The sequence below is a fragment of the Nesoenas mayeri genome (assembly GCF_963082525.1).
Source record: "Nesoenas mayeri genome assembly, chromosome: 6".
Lineage (NCBI taxonomy): Eukaryota > Metazoa > Chordata > Aves > Columbiformes > Columbidae > Nesoenas > Nesoenas mayeri.
The window spans coordinates 8,051,374-8,072,851 of NC_137545.1; the positions used below are offsets into that span (position 1 = coordinate 8,051,374).

General features: G+C 40.2%; 1 protein-coding gene across 1 annotated transcript in view; it reads right to left on the reverse strand.

Annotated features, from left to right (window-relative positions):
• The window catches only part of PCNT (pericentrin), an 86,161-nt gene that overhangs the window by 12,866 nt on the left and 51,817 nt on the right, over nucleotides 1–21,478 (reverse strand). The window contains exons 34-47 of the mRNA XM_080346363.1: nucleotides 19,953–20,180; nucleotides 16,713–16,883; nucleotides 16,114–16,266; nucleotides 15,378–15,548; nucleotides 13,990–15,105; nucleotides 8,344–8,871; nucleotides 7,347–7,449; nucleotides 6,772–6,926; nucleotides 5,497–5,694; nucleotides 5,053–5,226; nucleotides 4,223–4,418; nucleotides 3,275–3,488; nucleotides 2,748–2,898; nucleotides 670–1,386 (exon numbers count right to left, since the gene is read on the reverse strand). Of these exons, the coding sequence (XP_080202489.1) occupies nucleotides 670–1,386; nucleotides 2,748–2,898; nucleotides 3,275–3,488; nucleotides 4,223–4,418; nucleotides 5,053–5,226; nucleotides 5,497–5,694; nucleotides 6,772–6,926; nucleotides 7,347–7,449; nucleotides 8,344–8,871; nucleotides 13,990–15,105; nucleotides 15,378–15,548; nucleotides 16,114–16,266; nucleotides 16,713–16,883; nucleotides 19,953–20,180 (4,275 nt within the window). The remainder of the gene's footprint in view (nucleotides 1–669; nucleotides 1,387–2,747; nucleotides 2,899–3,274; nucleotides 3,489–4,222; nucleotides 4,419–5,052; nucleotides 5,227–5,496; nucleotides 5,695–6,771; nucleotides 6,927–7,346; nucleotides 7,450–8,343; nucleotides 8,872–13,989; nucleotides 15,106–15,377; nucleotides 15,549–16,113; nucleotides 16,267–16,712; nucleotides 16,884–19,952; nucleotides 20,181–21,478) is intronic.

Genomic DNA, 21,478 nt, shown 5'->3' on the forward strand with positions numbered 1-21,478 from the left:
GTCTTCCTTGGAGCAGCGGGACTGCAGTGGATAAACCCCACTTCTGCTTGGTTCTCCACTAACACTTCTGGTTAGAATAAAGCCTATTTGGAGCTTATCACCTGCCTAAATTGGTTTTGGAGCTTATAACCTGCCTAAATTGATTTTTGGGGTGCCCTCATGACACAGGGCCATGAGGAAGGCATTTAATGACACAGGAACAGGTATTTTCTCCATCCGTTTCCAGATGTGGTGACTGAAAAGTCTCCAGAGGTCCTGCAAAGCCTTTGTCCTCCTCTAATGAAAGTGAAGGAGCTGAGAGACAAGAAGGGTGAAACTGATACGATCGCAAACCATAATTAGGAACCTAGCTCAAAATAAGGGCAATGACATGAAACCTAGCTCCGTTCCATCTCTGTTTAAGCCATACTCTTCTCCATCTGTTAACAACCGGCAATTCCCAGCACAGGCAGGGATGTGAAGCTCAACTTCTGGCAACAATAAATCCAGACACAAACCCCTGAAAATGGCTGTGTGTGAGAAATGCAGGAAAAGAGCTCATCTAATGCATTTCTCAGAATTCTTTGTTCAAGGGAAGGAAACATTTCAGTTAAATAACGCCATCCACAGGGTTAAATCCCAGCTGGTGGCTATTCCAATGTAAGGCAAGGCTTGCAGATGCATTCTCACCAGTCTCTCCTGATCTCTCTGCCAGTCCTTCTGCTTCTCTAGCTCTGCTTGGTGCTGTTGTCTTCGCTCTCTTTCCCTCTCCTCTTTCTTGTTTTTATCTTGCTCTTTCATCGTCTTGACGAGCGACTGCAGTTGTTCCCAGTCGGCTTTCAGCTTTGCCTCCCTTTCCTTCTGGGCCTCCAGGGACCGGATTACCTCTTGCTTTTGACTCTGAAGAGATTCCAGTGTCGCTCGCAATTTGTCGCTGGCCTCTCTTTCCTTCTGGGTTTCTTCGCAGCACATCTGTACTTCAGCCTCGAGCTGCCTTTGGGAACGAATGGCCTTCTGGTGCATTTTCTCAATAACGGCAGCTAGCTCTATAGTTCGGGACCTCTCTTCTTCCAGCTGGGCTTGGAGCTCTCGAACAAAGGCTTGTTCTAACAGCGACTCCCTGTGCTGACAAGAAGCACCTTCTTTCACCCTCACGCTCAGCTGTTCTGTCAAAACGCGTTCGTGATTCAAGGAATTCAGGAGCTCCAGAGAACGATTTTTCTCAGCGTCGAAATTTCTCTGGAGCTCCAACAGTTTGGTCTTTTCCTGGGACAGCAACGCTTCGCAGCGGGAGTGCTCGATCTGCAGCTCCTTGCGGAGATTGTCGTTTACCGTTTGCTCGTGCTCCAAGGATACGGAGAGCTGGCTGTTCTGCACCAACTGCAACTCCAGGGCAGCCTGCAGCTCCTGCTCAAAAGGGGGAAACACATATTAATAGTCCAGCACAAACACTCATATATGGGGCAGGCTGGCAATTAGCAATTCTCAACCTCCTGCTTTACCCAGGAAGAAATTCAAGATTGAACTAGAGTAGTTCAAATATTAGGAAGGTTAAATTGAAAATTACAAGTTAAATTGTCTAATTCTAAGTGCCAGAAGCATGGTTGTGAGCAACATGACACCAAGTAACAAAACCAGAGATTATAATGTTAAAATACCTTCCAACACGTTATTTTTTAATCCAATTAGTAAGACCCTCAGTAGGAAAATTGCTGTTCTCCACATCATTCAATCACCTTCATAAGCGATGTCTGAAGCGGAAACCATACACCAGGTTGGAAGGGACCTCAAGCATCACCTGGTCCAACCTTTCTTGGCAAAAGCAAAGTCTAGACAAGGTGGCCCAGCACCCTGTCCAGCTGAATCTTACGTGTCCCACGTTGGGGAATCCACCACTTCCCTGAGATTATTCCAATGGCTAAATGTTCTCATCGTGAAATACTTCCCTCCTGTGTTTGTTTAAATCAACCCGTGTTGATTTAAAAAGAACCAAAAACGTAAGGACTAAGAGTAGATGTAAAACTTCTGGATTTTACAGCCCCTATCTTTAAAACAGACAGTACAGACTGATAAAAATAATCCATCCCTAGGTCCATTTTGAGAGTTATCTGTTACCATTTGGTTATGGTTTTCAAGTTTATAAAAAGGCTAATGTTAAGTCTCCCTCTTTTTCCAGTCACTGTAGGCCTTTTCCAAGAATAGTCATTGCTGTTACAGTATCAGAGAAAAAGCTGTTCATTTGCTTTCTGCTCAATTTAGAAGAAAAGGAACAAAAAAAGACTTCGGTTAACCTCCAAAAACCACATGTTAAATTGGAAAGGCTCCAGTTACTTTCTGCCAAGCATGTGTATCATTGGGTTGTTTGCTTTATAATCTCAGTTGATCATACACATCACATCCTCACAGCACGATTGCTCTGGAATAACGGGTGCAGTTGCACAAGTGTAGAATCTGGCTCGCCCCACAGAGCAAGAGCAGCAGAAAACTGACCCAAATAATGTAACTGTGGAAGCGTAAAGCTCCAAAAACACTAAGAAGATACAAAAAAGGCAGACATACAACTTTTGCTTATTTCGGCATGTGCAATTAAGGAGGGTAACAAACTAAAAAACAAAGTAAATGCTATGTACATTCAGTAGAAGTTTGAGGGCTTTTAAATAGTTATTAAACAAAACACATTGAGCATAATAAACACTGCAAAAATAACTTGTTAGTTCACCTCCCTTGGTGCATGAATTTAACTGAAGCACTGAGATGCAGGGCATTACCTCCAAGGCCTTTGTCTTTTCATCTCCTGCTTTCTTATGCTGAAGCTGTTGTTCCTCAAACAAACCTCGCAGCTCCGTTTCCTTCAGACGCGCGGTCTGCAAGTCTTCAAGTGCAGCTGTCAAATCTTTTTCCTTTTTTTCCAATGCGAAACTGCAAAGTTCAGAAATACACAAAAGCCATCAGGCAGACAGAAGTAAGAACCAAAGGACTAAGACAAAAGCTGCAGGAGTGAGGTGCAGGAAGGACACAAGGAACCAGACTTGTTCTCTTTTAGTACGCCTCTACAACATGCACTTGTTTCCACAATCTTCTCAGTCAAGGCTACAGAAAAGGTAAATATGCAAATTTGGACTGAAGATCAGGTAAGTTTAAGCAGTTAGTAAAGAAAAATGAACAGATCTGGGAAAAGAGACAGCGGTTAGTTTTCCTCTTTGTGTTTCCAAGTGCTGCGCCATTTGTGGATCCAAGGAGTATACAAAGCTCCTTCGGACCTGTTGATAAATCAAAGAATAAATCTACTTCTCACCGTAACTGGTTTATTTCCCTCTGAAGCTTTTCCAGGGATTTCTGCAGCCTTTCATTCTCTTGCTTACTTTCATATAACTCTGCTTTCAGGGCTGTTTTCTCTTGATTCAGGAGATCACATGTTTCAGAGGTTCTCTTCTGCTCCTCAGCCAGGGTGCCGTGCAAGTCACTTACAACAGATTTTTCCTGCTGAAGCTTATATTCTAATAATTCAACTAGAATAAGAAAATGTTATCAGTTGTTTGTATTACAGAGAATTTGACAATATGTTACCAGTTACACTGGTTCAGGTTGAGGAGAAAAAAAAAATCAGCTGTGTTAAAATGGTTTTGTCTGGATAATTAATTTATTTTCAAACATATGAATCAGCAAAGAGATGCACATGGAGAGAGCTGGTCTATCTCTATAGACTGGCTCTGCTGCTAAAACTTTCTGAAATTCATGCCCGAGTCTCTGCTTTGGGATCCCCAGGGTGAAGAAACTTCTCTAACTACCAGGCAAAGAGAAAAGAACAGGAAAGCTGGTGAGACTGTATGAGCTACTGTGATATATTGGAAGCAACCTGTTACTAATGGATTCTAAACTTCATGAAGCAAATCCACCCATTTACTAGCAATCATATGCATAAAGAAAAACAACAAAGGTATTTTACTGTTGTTGATGGGTTTTCTACACGTGTATGCTATAAAATAGTCACCTTTCAGTTCTATGGCTTTGGGTTATTTTAAAGCTCATCTTTGCTTTTCAGATTTTTCTTAACTACTAATATTAGAAAGAAGAACTCCTTCCTCTGCTAAAATTGTAGGAAACCTGAGGGCATTAATAAAACTGAAGAATTGTACAGCATCTGCTTCTTTGGAAAACCATCTTGTTGCTAGTTTTATCTTCTAGGCAAAAAAGGAAAGCACTGACATAAAAGAGCAGGTAACAAGAACCTGGTGATTACTACCTTTCCTCCGAAGGTGATGTTCTTGTTTGCTCCCATGATCTTCTGCCTTGGTGAGGGTTTCCTGCAACTGCTGCAGCTTCTCCTGGTTCTGAAGGTGCGTCATGCGGAGCTGAGCTCGGAGATCTTGTATTTCAGAGAGCAAACTGTTCCGGTCTGAGGAGAAAAGGTGCTCTACAACCATCTGCTTCTGTTCCTCCTGAAAATGAACCAAGTCCTGTTAAATCTGCAAGGCTATTCCCATATTTTCTATAAAGATAAACCCTCGAGAAACCCTTGAAGTACAAGTTCTATACAGAGAGAACTTCAAATGACTAAGTTCATTCTTCATGTTGATATTAAGTAAAAAAGAAAAACCTCACTTCACTAGATTCCAAATAGAGTAATAGTTATTAATAATAGTTTATACATCGTAGTTACAACAAGCCATCTGGTCTGAACCTAAATACTAAATATCATCAGCAAAAAATCCTAAGCAGATATTGAGTTAGCTCAACACGTACCCTCTGCACGAGAAGTCTGTGAAGCTCTACATGGAATTCTTTCCCTCCCCTTTTTATCCAATATTTCCTTTTTGCTATCACAATCTCCAGGTCAGTATTTTTCTGAATGTTAGCTAAAACAATCCACAGGTTTTGCAGCACAATATACAAAGTTTGAGAAAAACTGTACCAAAACATAGACTATAAAAGCTTACTGACCCCACACCACCTGGATTAATGCACAAGGTAAGATTTAACAACAGAAGTAGTAAAACTGTAAAAACCTTAAAAAAAATATGGAGGAATAGATGAACTGATGTATGAGCGTAACACTTTCAGAGGTTTTCTTACTTGCTGTTTCATGATGTACTCTAGTTTTTCCACTAATGAAGCTTCATCACCAGACCCAGGATTGGAGAAGTGAGACTTCAAGTCAATTTGCAACACATTTCTCTCCTTTTCCAAGATGCTCTGTACTGCTTGCAGAAGTTCTCCTCTCCAGTCAGCAGCAATACCTGAATGTTCCTGTTCAAAATACGCATATATCTATATACTTTTTTTAAAAAATGGCATCTCTTGACAATCTCAAATCCATTGTCTTTCATATCATTACTGTGTAAGAATATACCTGTTAATTTAAGCACGCCAAAGGTGAACAGGCCTGTTCAAATCTCAGCAAGTCCCTTGCTCCTCATACTTACACATATACACACACACTAACTACACAACAATATATATTTCTATAGATATAAAAAACTGGTTACCTTGTTTTAAATGATATTTTTCTTGCCCTACCTTGTCTCCTCTATCTGCCACCTTGCTCAGGTAATCTTTCAGTGACTGTATTGCATCCAGCAAGGCTAAGCCCTCCTTCTGCCATCCCTCCATCACTGCTCTGCTCTGATGAACATTCTTCAGCTCCCTAAAGCCAAAGGGATGCTCTGACAAAGCCAATATTTTGCGGCTTTCTTCATACACCATCTTGAGCACAGTCTGAGAAGGAGAAACAAACAAACATAGTATTAGGAAACAGGCATCAGCATCCTGACAGTACAAGAGTGCGATGGGATAACACTAGACAACAAAAATTATACCACCTAACCACCAAGGTCAATATTTAAGAACACAGTGGCTACTGTATTCTTAAATCCTGTATTCACAACATTAAAGCACAAATGCCAGCACATCTTATTGCTGCGTACATCAACACGCTAATATGCAGCTAAGCCAAAGGACCATACCGTGTTGCTTCTGAGCTATTTAGCCAAATTTCCTGGGAATAAATTACATTCTATTCAAGTCTGAAGGCATGTCACTAAAGCCCAGTGATGCCAGAAAACTGAATTATGTATTTAGACAACCTTGGCTTAATTTAGCAGATTATGTACAAATAACATCTCCCAAAATAATCAGTCTTAATAATTTACGCAGTGGAAATAGTTTCCTCTGACATTGTCAGGCAAAATAAACTCTTTTAAATAAATTCCCTGTTCACAAACTATTACATCATGCACAGATGTTTCCTGGTTGCTTTTCAAGGAAGGTCACTGGAGATTTAAGTCCTTTTCTCCATCTATCTCATCAGAAACATCCCAGCCTCGATGCGGAGCTGTTCCTCGTTGCGACTCACTCCAACAACAACACAGATTACTTTGCTTTAACTCTTTATAGTCTTTCTTCGCATCTTTTTGACTGACTCAACTTTTGAAGCAACTTGGGTTGCTTTTCTGTCATCAAAATCAAAATAGCGATTATTTCACGAGCAAATCACTGCTCAATGCTCTGTTTATTCTTCCTGTTCCTTGAAGTGACTCTGAAAGATCCCTCCCCGCCTTGCAGTGGTGTTTCCACAGCTCTCCAGTGTATCAGAATGATAACAGAGAAGGGAGCACGATGGCACCTAACTATGCTTATTTATGCAACAGCTTTCTGTAAAGCCTCCAAGACAAACCCACAGATGGGTCAATCAGTTTACACTGTAAAGGTACCAGCTAAATATTTTATATTAGTATTTCGTTTTTGCTGTTTCTGTTTTAATTTGCTGGTATGTTTATGTTAATCATGCATTACCTTCAGCTGTGGTGAAAGTATGTCCTTTTCTCTAGTCGATTCCATAACATCTGGGAACATTCCACAGTACTGCAGATAAGCCATGAAACTGGCATCTAGGTGCTCTGATGCTTGTAGCTCCTGCTGTAATTTAGCTGCCAAATTGGAGCTGGTATCTGAAGAAAAAGACAGCCCCCCCCCCACCCTAAGTGTTACAAAGATGAAAAGAACTTGAAATCGGCATATCCACTTTCCAAATAACCGCAATTTCTTCTACCAGTGTGAATGTAGGGTCCGCTGAAGTTAGTTGGTTGAGATCTCATCTAACTTAAACAAGTAGAAAGGCTGTAAGTTGCCTTTAGCACCAGAAAAAGTGTTTCAGTTAAGTCAGGACTCACTAAAACCCCATATAAAGCCGAAAAGCTAAAAGCAGACTTGCACTAGCACAAATACACAAGTCTTTCTAAGAAAGTATCACCTGGCAAAGGCATTTGCTTTCATATGAAAGATCTACAGGAAAAGAAAAAGAAGCAGCGTTATAATATTTTTATACTGAAGTTAACAAAAGGTGAAAGGAATCTACAAAGTTAACTTACTGCTGCCATATCCATCGCTCATCGCATCTACAGCAGATGCTCTTGATCTTACATCATCTTGTAAATCAGAAGGGGTTAAAGTTAGATTATCAGCTTCTCTCATCTGCTTGAAAAGAATTTTTCACATTAGTTATTTGAATCCAGCTGTAGAGTTGTCTGCATTTATAACAACTTCGTGATTAGTCCAGATTTTGGCAAATGCCTATTTCATCATAGCGATAGAGATGGTACAAACCACATTGAATGCAGCATTGGTGCTCTTTAGAACCTACTCCACCTCAACTTTTTCTCCTTTTCAATAGTCTTAAGAAACAGACATATATTTATAAGGAATTGCTCTTCAAGAGCAAGGCACAAAATATACATCTGAAGATTAATTTTCTGAAGTACAGACTTTACCTTCATGTGAAATGATACAGACACAAATAGAAAAAATATTTCCTTTAAAAAAGAAAAACCTCTATTCTCCGAGTTTTAAACAGTCTCTTCAAACACTCAACAACAGATACTCATAAGTGGAGAACTGCTACAGTAAGTTGAGTACTGTGGTAGCAAAAAGGTTTTACTAGTTTTAGCTCAGCTACTTGCACATGAAGTATTATCACAAATTTATCAGTTACTTCCACGTAGCATCACTGCCAAAGCACCAGGATTTGAACAGTTCTCTCAACAAATCTTCCAAGAGCAACACTTGTATTTTTACTGGCACCACATCAGCGGCGCATAAATGTACAGGACACAAAGCCTGCTGTAGGCAGCTTATTGTTCAATTTTAGGGTTTAGAAGATTGTTTTCAAATATTAGAAGCAGCGGTAAACAGTGTTTTAATACAGAATTTGCCCTGCTGTCTGACAGTGAGAGAGGAACAAGCAATCCCACACTCAGTGACTGGACATTCCCCTCTCGGTGTGTAAATTTCTGCTACAATGATCAGAGTTGGGCAGAGCTGAGCAGTCTTGTTTAATTAAACTTAAATCCAACATAAAATATCACATACCAAAATCTTCTTCTCCATATCTTGGTCATCATCAACAGAGTAGGTACTTTCAGAGAAAGCTGGAGATTTTCTGCCTGCTCCCGCTGTTGCTTCCTCACTAGCATTTTCATACAGGTTAGAATATCCCAGCAATATGGAATTGTCGTCTTGCATGGATGACCTGGTGTGCATAATTTCAAAATCTGTGCTGCCAGCTTCCGAAAAGGGTGTCAGATGAAGCACCGGTTGAAGTTCCATGCTTGTATCTTGCTTTCTCACAATCTCAGGTGAGCCCCATGAAGCCACGTCTGCAATGGAATTCTGGAAGCCTTTGGAAGTTTCTTTGCCTATGTTCAAATTGTGTTTTGGAGAATGGGGAGTTTGATGAATTTCCAACATTTGCTGGGAACGCTTTTTCAAATCTCGCTTGTCCTCAGAGTTGTTGATCACATCCAGCTCCTGAGGCAAGATATTTTCTTGTGATTGCTTCATCTGAGTTTTTGGATTGATATTGTGAGTTGTCAAGTCAAACATAACTTCGTCTTTTTCCTACAATGAAATAACACATATTTGCTGTTTAACGGAATTTAAATATGATTTTACAAACTGAAAAACATGCATTTAAAAATATATTCTCAAATTTAACAGTTGTATCTATTATTATTCCCAGGTTTTATGTAAAAATGATGCAACACTTTTGTATATTTGATACACTAGCTAACCAAGCTTTTATCAAGAATATCATTGATTGGAGAAAAAAGAAAAATCTGTACAATAAGCAAAAGTATTTCTACAAAGCTGACTTTTGTATCAGTTAGGAAAAAACTGTAATCCTTGTAGCTGTGTAGATAATCTTCCTATTTTCAAATAAATACAAATACAAACTGTTGCTTTCCAAACTGGACAAATACCCCAAACTATCTTAAGGCTTAATTCCTGACCCAAGGCACCAGGAAATAATGGTTAAGAAGTCATCTACTGACATTCCTACACCTGCCATTTCAATGCGACGTTGACCATCTACTTAGAGTTGCTGGAGGGAACAGTAACATGGATTTCCACGTCCCATCATGTGAGACACACAGCAGCCACACACACCAACATGCTATATGATGCTGAAGGGAGTGGAGCATCTCCCATGTGAGGAAAGGCTGAGGGAGCTGGACAAGAGGAGACTGAGGGGTGACCTCATTAATGTTTATAAATATATAAAGGGTGAGTGTTAGGAGGATGGAGCCAGGCTCTTCTCGGTGACAACCAAAGGTAGGACAAGGGGCAATGCGTTCAAACTGGAACGCAAGAGGTTCCACTTAAATTAGAGAAGAAACTTCTTCTCAGTGAGGGTGGCAGAGCCTGGCCCAGGCTGCCCAGGGAGGTTGTGGAGTCTCCTTCTCTGCAGACATTCCAACCCGCCTGGACACCTTCCTGTGTAACCTCATCTGGGTGTTCCTGCTCCATGGGGGGATTGCACTGGATGAGCTTTCGAGGTCCCTTCCAATCCCTGACATTCTGTGATTCTATATCCAAAATATTTGGTGAGACCATGCTTCTACCTTTTAGTGGCCTGTTCCCACAGGGGTACTCTACCCACTTTTTAAATTATTATTTTTGCAAGCATCAAACAGCAAGCTTAGGTCTCCAATGATCAGCAACACTGAAGACCGCTTGTCAAGCTCTGACTCAACAAAATGGACACACTAGGTCAGACCAAAGTCTTTCTACCCAACCACCACCTGCAACAGAGGCCGACGAGACACAGCCAGCACAGACACACAGGTACATCCCTGCCTACAAGGGCTTGCATTTACTCAGCATTTCTATATAAAGAGCTCTCCTCCCTTCCCAAAGCTTCTTGAAGATATTGTTCTTTTCCTATGCCCTCAATGCTCTTTTCAACCAGCAGGTATGTCACAGTCACCATGGGAAGGCTACTACTCCACTGCTCCAACAGTCCCACCGCTCGCTCCACACGTCAACAAGTCAAACCTTCTGTCTTTCAGCCTCTCCACTCGCTCCCCTGGAGCCTGACATCCAAACAGAACATCTGAATCATGGCATGAAAATACCTTTACTGTCTTCCTTGTGACCACAGGGATCCAGTGTGCCCATCACCAAGCGATTTAAGAGCCCTAAGCCCAGCTCCCTGTAATTCCAGGGCTTACTGATGCCATCAACACAAACTCCTAAGGGAAAAGTAGGCACAAGTGTGCTCACAGCAAAGGCTGTGGCTCTTCTGTGGCAGAAAGGAGAATTTAGAGCACATATTGAGCATGCCAAGCTGCAGCTTTCTCTTCTAACTCCTCCACAACTTACACAGAAGGTCTGGCTGTCTTGCTCCCTCCACTTTTCTCATCTTCAGTCCGCCAGGCATTGAATCCTCTCCAAGCCCCCACCCACTGCTTTAAGAGGGACTTGTTTTCCCTCTGTTCTCTTAAAATCAGGAACTCTTGGATCTCTAGTTCTGTGGTTCCATCTCTGTTTTACCACTGTCAGCCTGAAGCAAGCTGAACAACACCAGAACAATCATTCTGCAGAGGAATCTGCCCTGTTGTGGTAAAGCAGCGGCTCCCCGAGCACAGCTGCACATCCTCGGCCACACACAGTGTCAACACCTTCCTGTTTGACAGCTCTTGGTTGATTTTATCTTGAATCACTTCATCTAGGTCACTTTAAGATAAAATGACTCTTTTGACTTCTTAGATACTGTGGTTAAGAGTCTGAATGATGCACAGTTTGAAAAGGTATTTCTTTTTGTTTATTTTAAACCTGATACCGGGCAAATTTCATTTCATCCTCCATGCCTCTTCCATTGTAGGATGCAGTGAATACTTGTTCTGTTTCTCATTTTAGACCATCACCTTAATCATCCATCTCAGCTAATGAATCCTATAGCTGCCAGTACTTTAACCTTTTAGCTGTGCTTCCAGCTTTCATATGAATACAGTTCCTAATATTCACATTGTTCTCACTTTTGAGCCCAAGAATAGGGGGTTTCTTTGCTCTTCTAAGAATGCTGCATCTGTTTGCATTATGTTCGCATTATGTTCGCTGTTACACAAAGGGTCTCCAATGTTAATAAACTGAACAAACTCTCACTCGCTATTCACGGTTAGGTAAAGAGCTGCTTAATCTCACGTGGGTTTTCTGTTTGGTAATCCAAGCAGCAGTCATTTCTTTGCCTCTGAAGATATTCTGTATAATGGCATTTAGCTAATTCATGCTAGAACAGAAGTACCCAAATACTTTTATTTTTCCCCTTCTCCAGCTCTCACGTTCATGGTCACTATATTGCTCAGGTATTTGATATTCTAAACCAAATATTGCACTTTTCCTTACGGATCCAGTTCATAGCAGTATAGAAGAAGGTCTATTGTAATGAATGCCTGAAGACATAGTAGTTTAATTATTTTGCCTCAATATATTCTCTGGCTTTGATGATCATCCCTCCTCAGTGTACTTTAAAACTTAAACTTTAAACATGGAAATACATATACTGACATATACACAAGAACTTAAACATTTCAGAATCTAAGTTTCTACTTGAAAAGTGATTTTTACATCATTCAGCTGCCCCCAAAGTTCCAACATACCTTTATATCCTTCAACATTTTACCAGTTCTCTCTTCACTGAATCCTAACTCCTTTTTTGCTGAACCTAAATCAGAATTAAGTTCTTCTTTACAATTACATTCTTTTCATTCTGTGAAGTGTTTGTAGCCTTGAACTCTCCTTACAGTGTGTTTAGAGGAAAAGTATTTTTTTTAGTTGAGCTGTTTCTGTACTCATATAAATTGTATATTTTCCATACATTCTCAAATTCTATCTATATCTACAGCAACTATGATTTTAAAGTTGTAGGTGCATCTCACACTGCATATGCATTTTACATGACAAACAGCAATAAATACAGCAGTTGGCTGGAACTCACACAGTATATCCTGGTAATGCAAGCTTATAAAAGATAATCATTACTAAGCTGAGATCAAGTAGCTCTACTCTTATTCTGGACAAGAAAAAGACAGCGTTGCTGCATGTGGTTTCCACCATAAAGCTGATAAGTGGCCTTCATGGGTTCCATATCACTACTAAGTGACTACGACAACTTGAAAGAGATCTACAGAGACAGATAAAAAAAGCACAGCCAGTAAATCTGGTACATGGTGCATTTGGTTATGGCAGTTATTTATGTTCTTTAAGCAAGGATCTAACAAACACTATCAATGTAAGCAACATGGTCCAGTAGACCACTAGACTGGAAACAAGGTGCCTAATCTGTGATGCTGCCTTGCATACACACATGCAATGGGCTGATGTACATTATTCCACAGAGGTCACTCAGCACTGCGCCCACTTGACCCCTTTTTCCAAAGGATTTCTGAGACAGACCCTGAGTGTACAGTATCACCTAGGCAAATGGCACTAATCCAAACTAGAGCTTCTAAGCAAATACAAATACAAACACGTTTTGCCATAATTTCTACTTGGTGCTGAAAAGCCATCTCCCCATCCCACTACAAAGAGGCAAGAAGTACTGTGTAAATCCACCACGTTGGATATTCATACCCATATCACACTAAAAGTCAGGGCCCCCCAAATCCACATAAGCCTGACCCATCTTTTTTCCTTTCCTATGCACTCAGAAACTTTTTCCACATAATCCCTCTTACTGATCACCTCTGTGAGCCAGTCTGAAAAGACAGTAAGTTGATACATGACAGACAACTACAAGTCTCTGAAAAACAGATCATCTGGATCCTTTCTACTCCCATCTGGAGCAAATGACAAAGTATTTTCAAGTAGTTCTCCGAGACAGCCAAAAAGCATGGCAAATATTGTCCTAGTAACTTGGGGTGGGTTGATCCTGGCTGGCTGTCAGACGCCCACCCAGCTGCTCTTTCATTCTCCATCCTCAACTGATCAAGGGGAGATAATAAGATGGAAAGAGCTCACGCGTGGACATAAGGACAAGAATATCATCAACTAGCTCCTCTCACAGGCAAAACAGACTTGGCTTGGGGAAAACTTATTTAATTTATTGCTATTAAAATAGAGTTTGATGGCAAGAAACAAAGAAACGCTGACACAGCCCCATCCCTGCTTTTCTCCCTGGGCTCAGTTTCAATTCTTCCAAACTCCCCTGCCTCCTCCCTGCTGTGTGGATATCTGCTCCAGCACGGTCTCTTCCACGGGCTGTTTCTCACACTTCTTTTCTCTCACTCTTCACTGCCTGTGCAGCATTTTGCCCTTCCTTCAATACGTTTGTATGCGGTGCCGCACACACGTGGCCGTCCTGCCCAGCACATAGCAGCCCCGGCCTTTCCTCGGAGAGGAACACCAACCAACACCTCACCACCTGCACCCAATACATACCTCAGGATCCAGGCCCAAAACCCTACTCAGCTCAGAAAAACTGTCTGGATTGGGTATCCACACAGGCTTGCCCTGTCTTTGGTCCTTCCAGGAATCTACCTCTAGCCACTGCTGAAGAAACTACACAAAGACAGACAGACCCATCAACTGACTCACCACAGCTGTTTTTAAGTCACATTATTCATCTTCACCCTTTCTTAGAGCACTGAAAAGGATAAACTATGGGGCTTTATGAGACAAAAAAAACCCAGATTACTTTAAAAAACAAACAGTACTATTAAAAACTAAATCACATACCAGTTTATCAGTAGGGGAAGCCAGTACTGCAAATGGCTGATCAACATCTGCTTCTCGTTCTTCCAGTTCCTCCATTCTTTTTTTAAGGACTTTGCCTTTTCTTTCTCTCTGGCAAAACAGCTCGAGAACATTCGCCTCTTGACAATCACGTTGCCCATTTGGCTTGTATGACTCCAACTGTGAAATAAGGTCACCTCTTTCCAGTCGTAAGGCTTCAAGCTCTTTCGAATATGCCTCAATTTGGTCTTTCAGTTTTGCAGTGCTGCCTTGCAGTTCATTGATTTCTCTCTGATAAGCTACTTCTTTCTGATTCAGTGCTTGCACCTGGAAATCAAGTCTAGAAACTTCTAACTGAAGACTGTAAACATCTTGAGCCTGACTTGCATCTCTCTTTTCCAACTCAGCTTGAAGCTCTGCTGCCTTTTTTGTTAAGTACTGCAACTCAGTTGTGTCAGCTTCTCTTTGATTTGCCATTGTCTTCATTTGTGTATCTTTCTCTAGAATATCTGCTTCCCTTTCTCTCACAGTATCTTCAAGTTCTTGAATGCGAGAAGTTGCTATCCTTGCTTCAACCTCTCTCTGAGAAGAACGTGTTTGGAAAAGGCTGTACTCTTCCTTAAGTGCATTGTACTGCGTTCTCAGGGAGTTTAGCTCTGCAACGTGCTGCTCTGATGACTCTCGCAATTTTTTGCGTTTTTTCTCCAAAATTTCCACTTCCATTTTGAACTGCAGTTCCTTCTCTTCCAATTGCTGCTGCAGAGCTTCTCTAGCAGTTGAGACAAGCTCTAGTTCCTCCTCAAGTTCTCTCACTTTGGAGAGCAGCAATGCATTTCTTCTGTTTGGATCAGTATCACCCTGAAAATCTACCTTCCTCAGCTCATTCTGGAGGTTTTCCACTGGCGTTCCCAATGCAAGTTGATAGAGATCATCTTGGTTGTCACTAACTTCATGACATACTGGTCCAAAGTGTGCCAGCTCTTTCTGAAGCTTCTCAATTACTCCATGGAGTTGCTCTACCTCTTCATCTTTGTCCTTACGCAGCCTCTCCTGGTCACTGTGAAGGTGCTCGACAAGTGATCTGAGTTCTTCAATTTCTGATTTTTGATCTTCCACAATCTGAGCAAAAGGATAAGGTCTGAATGTTACAGTATGTAGGCAGAATTACTATTGTGTGTAGAGTTTAAATTACATTTTTCTTCTGAATTACATGGGCATTAATTCACGCATTTAATAGCAGAAAGAATTGCACACGTCAGCTAGTAGCTATTTAAAATACTCTCTACTTTCCTAAGAGAATTATCAAACAGATTTCATTTAAAAATAAGATTCTGTGTACCTGGTTCCCCTCAAAAATCAAGCAATGAACATATATAAGTAAGTACGCCTACTTTATTCTCCAGAGTATTCTCTAGCTCATGCTGGAGCCTCTTCATCTGCTCATTCAAGTGATCAATTTCTTGATTCTTTTCTTCAAGTAGTGCTTGTGGGAATGACAAAGCTGAGGAATCACTAATACCCAGGTCCTGATTTTCCTTCACATGAAGTGTTGCTAGTTCCTCCTGATCAGAAAAAACAGCAATCTTATTAGAAAGGATTTACTTTCTCTCCCAACCTAATGGCAGAACAGAATCAAGGGCTTTACTCTCCTCCTTGCTATGACGTTAAAGTACTCAAGAATCCAATGCCAGCTACTTTGTTTAGATTTATACCACTGGATTAGATTGCCGCAACATTTCTCAGCTTTCAAGGTAAGAGATGAACACTCTAGTTGCCAGACTGACAACCAAACCATTTTCTAACTCGTTGCATTTGCTATGGCTGTGGAAGCCAGGAATAGTGTTGTCACAGTTTTGTGTGTATTTCATAACCTGTCAGGGCCAGAACAAAGCCAAGCTTTTTATTTACATCAAATGATTGTAGATGATAATGCCATAAACATGAATCTAGAGTATCAGAGTTGTTTTGTTCTACGATAACCAGCATTAGCCTTGTAACAATAACGCAATATTCCCTTGACAAGACAAACTAAGCATGTGTTAATAACATCAGGAGATGAAAACCGCAACACTCAAGAAAGGAGGTCTGAAGTTTCAGCTGGTGCCCACTAAAGCTTAGGAAACCTACCTTCAAGTGTGCGTTCTCTAACTGAAGCTGGCTGATCCTGGAAGTGCTGAGGTTCTTTTGCATCTCTAACTGAATGTTCAGTTGCAATATCTCCTCGTTTTTACTGATCAAATTATCTTTACATTGTTCTAGTTGGTCTAACAAGCTTGCAATCTAAAAAATACAGAAGAAAATGCGTTGTTTCAATTAAGCCCTCCTATTTAAGCAGAAAAAATAAAACTTCATTCATTGCCTTATTTACTGAGAACAAGTAACTTGAGCAAATTCTATGATTCAAACTCTCTCTAATCAGTTTGCATTAATAAAATACTTGAGACTTAAGAAGAGTAAGAAGCTAGTGTCCAACTGCTCAGAGAAAATGCATTAATCTATGTTCTGAACAATCAAGGCTTGACTCCTCCTGTAATTTGACATAACACTTGGCAAAACATTAGCATTTGATGTCTAATGCAATCACAAGCCGTTAACATAGTCACATTTACTACGTTAGTCACTGGGTTTTTTGAATGGCTTCAATTCCCAGCTACAAGTTTGCACAAAATGTTTCTGCGATTACGCGAGTGACTGGAAAGTCCACAGGACCGTGCTAAAATTCCCACCTCTCTCTCCTTCGTTTGTAGGGCTTCCTGCTCTGCTTGCAACTGCTCCTTCAGCACGGGGGCAGACCCGGCGTCCGCTGGCACCCTGTGCCTTGCTTCGTCCAATTTAGACTGTAGGGCTGAAATCTGGATCAGGTTATTGTACTGTTGCTGTTGCAGTGCCTCTTTATCCTGCAAAATATTTTGGGGTTTGTATTAGAATTAATTGTTGGCAATATACATACCCACCTAAACAGAACAATCCTGCCTAAATACTTCATTATCCCTGACAAACCCTAGTACAAGAAGAAAAATACATAATCCCAATGGCCTATAAAGAAACAGGAATGCAAAACAACGGAATGTTTTTAGCTCGCTTAAGTTTTCATCCCTTTATTTTTTCTAATCCAAGTTTAACAACTTCTGAAAATTTAGTAGTCAGTGATACACAATACTTCATCAATTACAGGGCATTTTATATGTTTAATAACCTAAACGTCTTGCTCTTGTAGCCATTTCCAAATCTGTTAGGATACCATATAATATATGCCAAGCTAAATTTAAGAGGTGGAGACTTAATTTAAGAGATGGAGAGTTTTGGGTAGATCAAAAACCTACTACAAAAACATCATGTTAATTCTGAATGGGAAGTACCAGCACTAAGTTTCTGTCAGATCTGTGGTCTGTCAAGCTACCATGGTTTATTTAATGGTTTTTAAAACTCCTTTGGTCCTCTTTCTCTCACAGTCCTCCTCAGAAGCTCCAAGGAGGAAAGCTTTACTTGGAAAGTCATCGAAACAGTACACATACATATACGTACTTAATTCAATAAAGGAAAGCTGGACAAGAAACCTAAGGCAGTAACTGCTGTTCAACACTTATTCTGCCCATAGCTCAATACACATACCTCTAACACATGGGTTAGACTCATGAGCTGCCAAAATATCATCTGACCATCTTTAATCAAAGACAACTAAGACACAGAGTACATGGATAGTATTTTCCGATCTTAAAATGAAAGAAGTGTCAATTAAAATCATGACAAAGTTAACGCTGTGTCACAGTATCAAAACAGCAGGTCCACGAACAGGTATTTGACACAGTTGTCCAGAGCTTCAGAGCTCAGGTACGAAGCTGTGGCAGGATAAAAACCAAGTGTAATAATTATGAAAGCATCACCTGCACTTGTTTGGGTAGGAAGGCACCTAGAACAGAAGTATTTTTGTTTGTCCTCAAGGGAGAAATGAAAACTCTCCTTCTTGCCATCACACGAAATCTATGACATTCACCAGCCCCTCAGGCATCCTGCTGTGCATGGGAGGACACACATAACAACAAAATCGAAGAAACAGCAGTGCTTATCTCTTTGTGTTTTATATCAACCAAAAATAAGATTACTCACACCATTCTAAAGATCACCTTGATCACTGACAGCCTCCAGTAATACCGTGCAAATCCAGACTTTCTTCACAAAAAGATACCGTTCCATATTCAAAATTACTCTTTCCAGACCTAATTCTTATTAATGCCAGTCTCCATCATCTGCAATACTTATATTTTTTGCTGAAATGTTGGGGGACAATAAAAATCCATAGTTGCCATTCCCATCAAGTGTATTCTTACAGAAAAATTTCCTGACATGCAATCATTCTTAGAGTTCTGTTGGCACCTATTTACTATACAAAATTGCTTCAAGACAAGCAATTACAATGCCTATAGTTGGCAAATTGAATAGTATAACCTTGTTTAAAGCTGATTAATTAGTTTCTTGGAACGAACAAACAAATACTCTGCATTTGGCTTATTTAGAATTTTTAAGACAGAAGCGTTTCCTGATGCACATTCAGATGGGTAAAAGAATGTTGTGAATTGGCATGGATAAAGAAAGCCGGTTTAACAGAAAGATAGGATTTCAGAGCAAAAAACCAACTGGCCAACAGCAGTACCACAGTCTCCATCCACCCCAGGAGAAGACAGTGGGCACAACTTGTGTGTGTTTGGATAAAATCATGGAAAAGCTTAAGCTGGGAAGGTTCTTCAGAGCTCGCTGGTCCAACCTCAAACTCCAAGCAGAACCAACCTGGGTCTGCTCAGGGCCCTGAACGGCCGAATTCTGAACATCTCGAAGTCACAGAGACACCACTGCCACTCTGAGCCCCTTTTTCAACATTCAACTGCCCCCCATGCGACCATCTCCCCCTACTATTTAATTGGAATTTTCCTCATTGGAGTTTACACTCATATCTTCTCATTCTTTCACTGTGCACCTCCAAGTCTGACTCTGTCTCCTCTATAACCTCATATTATGTAGTTGTAGCCAACAATATGATCTCCACAAAGCTATACAAACGTTGTTCTCTCAGCCTCCCCTCGAATATGATTTTCTGGAGCCCCCCCTGACCATCTTGATGGTCCTTCACTAGACTCACTCCAGCACAACTATATCTGTCTTGTTCACTGAAGCCTAAAACCAAGCAGTTCTCCAGTTTCTCAAGTGCCAAACGGATAGCAATACTAATAGCTAATAAACGACGACTGGCTAGTCTGTATCACATCAGCTGAAGCTAAAAGAAAAAACATTTTGTTCAATATTTTTTAAAAGAAAAAATAATGGAAGCAAATATGTACAGAATTAGCAATTAAACTAACAGATTTAGTTTAGATCATGCCATTCTCAAATCTTCAGACTCGACAGACACATCAACAATATTTAATCAAGGAAAACTGCTGGGAGAAAACCAAAACATTTAGCTTAATAGGGCAGAAAAAGTTACTCAAGATGTTTGGTAAGAGACAAATACTTTTCCTAAATGGAATGTAATTCTTAACTCTAAGCTGTGATTTAATCGCCAGTAGTAACAAAGCACTAAAAATTTCAGAGTATGGCAAACAGATCTGGCTCCAAAGACACAGAGCAAGAAAAGCTACCAATTAAGATAATATGATTCTAAACACAGCTAATTATTGAAGACCAAGGATATTTAATATTCAGTAACACTATCTTCTCAGAAACTTCCAGAGAAACAAAAGAGCAGCTCTGATCCACGTGATGACGACAACTGTCAAAAAGCAGTCTCTAAATTCAGCTTATAGGCCATAAAACCAGACTTAGCCTAAAGCTCTGGCTTTAGTACTTGCCATTAATACAACAGTTTAACTCCTCACTGGGTGCCAGTGAGAGTCTCAAACAACACTAACACAGTCAGTGATGACACTCTCTGTGTAATGCCACTCCCATTTAAATAAGTATTTAAAAATTACTTGTTTCAATTCCGTTTCCACTCTCTTCATCTTTTGCAGCTGTTGTTCCAAGTCGTGTACAGTCTTTGAGGCCTCAGCACCGCTCCGCTCCAGCTCTCGTATCTGCGCCAGCAGCTTTTCTATCTCTTTATCGCGAGCTGTAATTTCTTGGTGTTTTTGCTCCTTTTCTAATAACAGCTTATTGTAATCATCCATCTTCTCCTTTATTTCTGTTTGCAAAGATTCCACCTATACAGAAATCACATTATACAGCTATTCAGGCAAAATAACAAACTTCAAATTGGGAGCAAGAGAAATTTCATGGCAAAGCAGGTGGAGTTTTACTATGGACTAAACTACGCTAAAATCCCAGATGAAAGTAAAAACAGATGTGGACAGAAAGGATGAAAAAGTAACTTTTTGAAATCTTGTTTTCCAAATGCAGCAGCTCTTAAATATACATTTGATTCATTTCTCTTAATATTTGCGGTATTCTAGTGAAGTGCAGAATGAAGGCATATTCTCACAGCCCAGTGTTCATGAAAAGGGGCCTTGTGGTGTGTGGGTTTTGTTTGGTTGGTTTTGATTTGTTGTTGTTGGGTTTTGTTTGTTTTGTTGGGTTTTTTTGGTGCTTCTTCTTAAGATTAAAAAAATGCAAGATTACATTTAATATTATTAGTAATATTATAAGTATTTCTGTAACCTCAGAACCCTCTCCCAGTACTTCAGAGAATTCCAGTTAAAAAGAACATACCAAGAATTGAAAGATAAAGACGCAACGTAACATACACCACACCTGCAAATCAGAGAGATTCACAGTGGTCAACATAGAACAGGTACTCTTTTTCCAATATATGAAGAGCATATTGCAATTGAGCTCACTGAGATCCAATTGTGCAGAGCTGCAGGAAAACTGTCACTCATTCATCCCAGTAATTAACATGGAGAGAAGACTTGGAGCTTTGGTGGGTAGTAAAGGCAGGAGAGAACCAAGTGTGACAGACAGACTAAGTGATAAAGTCATTAATCACATTGAAAGCAAGTTCAGATAGGAAAGCAACAGGAAACCTTCTACAGGAGAAATAATTTGATCAAGGAGTAAGGAAGATGAGAGTTTACAAAACAAATGCTTTGTTCGTCAATAAGTGCCTGAATTTATGCAAATTATACTTTGATATTATAAAAGTTCTTTGTATTAATATAGAACTTTACATCCTCGAAGTACTGTACAGATGTTACTAAAGCAGAAAAACACCCTCTAGCAAAATACAGAATAATAGATTTAATTTAGTCAAATTAATAAGCATGGAGGGAATCACAGACTAGCTAAGAATACCAAAAGTGATTAACATTACATTTGAAACTGCTTACAGGCACATATACATTCCCTTAATTGTGTATATATCTTACTCCCTTCTCATCTCATCAGCAATTATTCAGCCATTAAGAATAATGCAGGCCTCACAGAAAAGCTTTTCTGTATAGAAGAATCTTTTAGAAGTCTAGTACTTCCTAATTCTATGAAACTGGCACAAATCAGAGTCCCA